The 1,402-nt window shown below is 56.1% G+C and overlaps 1 protein-coding gene across 1 annotated transcript; it reads left to right on the top strand.

Annotated features, from left to right (window-relative positions):
• Positions 1-835: 835 nt before the first annotated feature.
• Positions 836-1,399, top strand: DICSQDRAFT_16443 (uncharacterized protein; the record flags this gene model as incomplete). The annotated part of the gene is made up of 1 exon (XM_007371898.1): positions 836-1,399. A coding segment is annotated over one exon (564 nt), but the record flags the coding sequence as incomplete, so codon positions are not given.
• Between the last annotated feature and the right edge of the window lie 3 nt (positions 1,400-1,402).

The raw sequence follows: 1,402 nt of genomic DNA, 5'->3' as shown, positions 1-1,402 counted from the left end.
GCCGCCTTACAAGGCATCGTACTCCTTCACGTGTGTAGCGAAAAACGCGCGCTTTCCATGCCGCCTCTTGTAAACAAGTGAACTATGCGGACATGATCGAGTTGTCCGCACGGTTGAGAACGCACCACCAGCTCGTTCGGCGCATATACCTGCCCCGGACGCGGTTGGTGTTTGAGCGCCTCGAAGATCGTCGGAGTGACGCCGTCGAGTTTCTGGTATCAGGCAGCCCTCGCGTGCGAGTTTATCCGCACGAATCTCTGCGGACAGGCCGCGGAGAGGCAATCTACGAGTGCAGCTCAACAACGTTGCTGATGCATTATTGTTTGAAAATATATAGGACCATGCGCTCCCGTTCGAATACATGGACGCGGAGCCTCCACGCGCTCTTTCCGCTGAGCCTCCCCGGCCGGAGGGCCCCGCACACGAGCAAGCTACTGAGCAAGGTGAGGAGCAGGCCGACGACGGGCCAGAATTTGGGAATCACGACCCCACGGGAGTGCTCCCCGAGCCTACGTTGCAAGAATTGAAGGACGCCATCGGGTTCATCAAGGCTCTCAAAAACGCATCACTCGACCAATCTGGCCTGGATCCCAAAATCATACATCGCATGCATCACCCCGAGGGCGACGCTGATCTACCGGACCTGCTGGCGCCCGAAAATGATGAACTGCGCCTCGCGCTCAAGCAATTCGTGATAAATGGATATTCGGAGAAGGCATATCGCGACAACAGGGCCGCGGTGATGGACTATAGCAAGGGGCTCGTACTCCCGACTTACGAGGCGATGCAAAACCTCGTACAAGAACTCAGCGGTGTTGTCCCCATCGTTACTGATATGTGCCCCCAGACCTGCGTAGCATATACAGGCCCGTACGCCCATCTGGACCGCTGTCCGGACAAAGACTGCACCGAAATGCGCTACGAGACGCGCGGCAACAAACGCGTCGCGCGACGGACGTTCCAGACACATCCGTTAGGCCCTCAACTTCAGGCCCTCTACCGGTCGCGTCAGTGTGCCAAACGTATGCACCATCGCGAGGGACTGATGGCGCGCCTGTTGGAAATGGCCAATGCCCAGAAGATGGTCGAGGTCGCTGAGGACGTATTCTTTGCTGAGGACTATCTGAGACTGGTCGACGCTGGGACTTTTCTGGAAGATGACCTGGTTTTGATGCTCTCTCTTGACGGCGCGCAGCTCTATGAATCCAAACAGTCTGACTGCTGGATATACATCTGGGTTCTCTTCGATTTGGCGCCCGACGTTCGGTACAAGAAGCGGTACGTGCTTCCGGGTGCGTTCATTCTGGGCCCTAAGAAACCCAAAAATATCGATTCTTTCCTCTTCCCTGGGCTATACCACGTTGCTGCTCTTCAGAATAACCCTCTGAAAATCTGGGACTCC

Source organism: Dichomitus squalens (genome assembly GCF_000275845.1).
Source record: "Dichomitus squalens LYAD-421 SS1 unplaced genomic scaffold DICSQscaffold_442, whole genome shotgun sequence".
NCBI lineage: Eukaryota > Fungi > Basidiomycota > Agaricomycetes > Polyporales > Polyporaceae > Dichomitus > Dichomitus squalens.
This window is presented reverse-complemented; position numbering and strand designations above follow the sequence as displayed.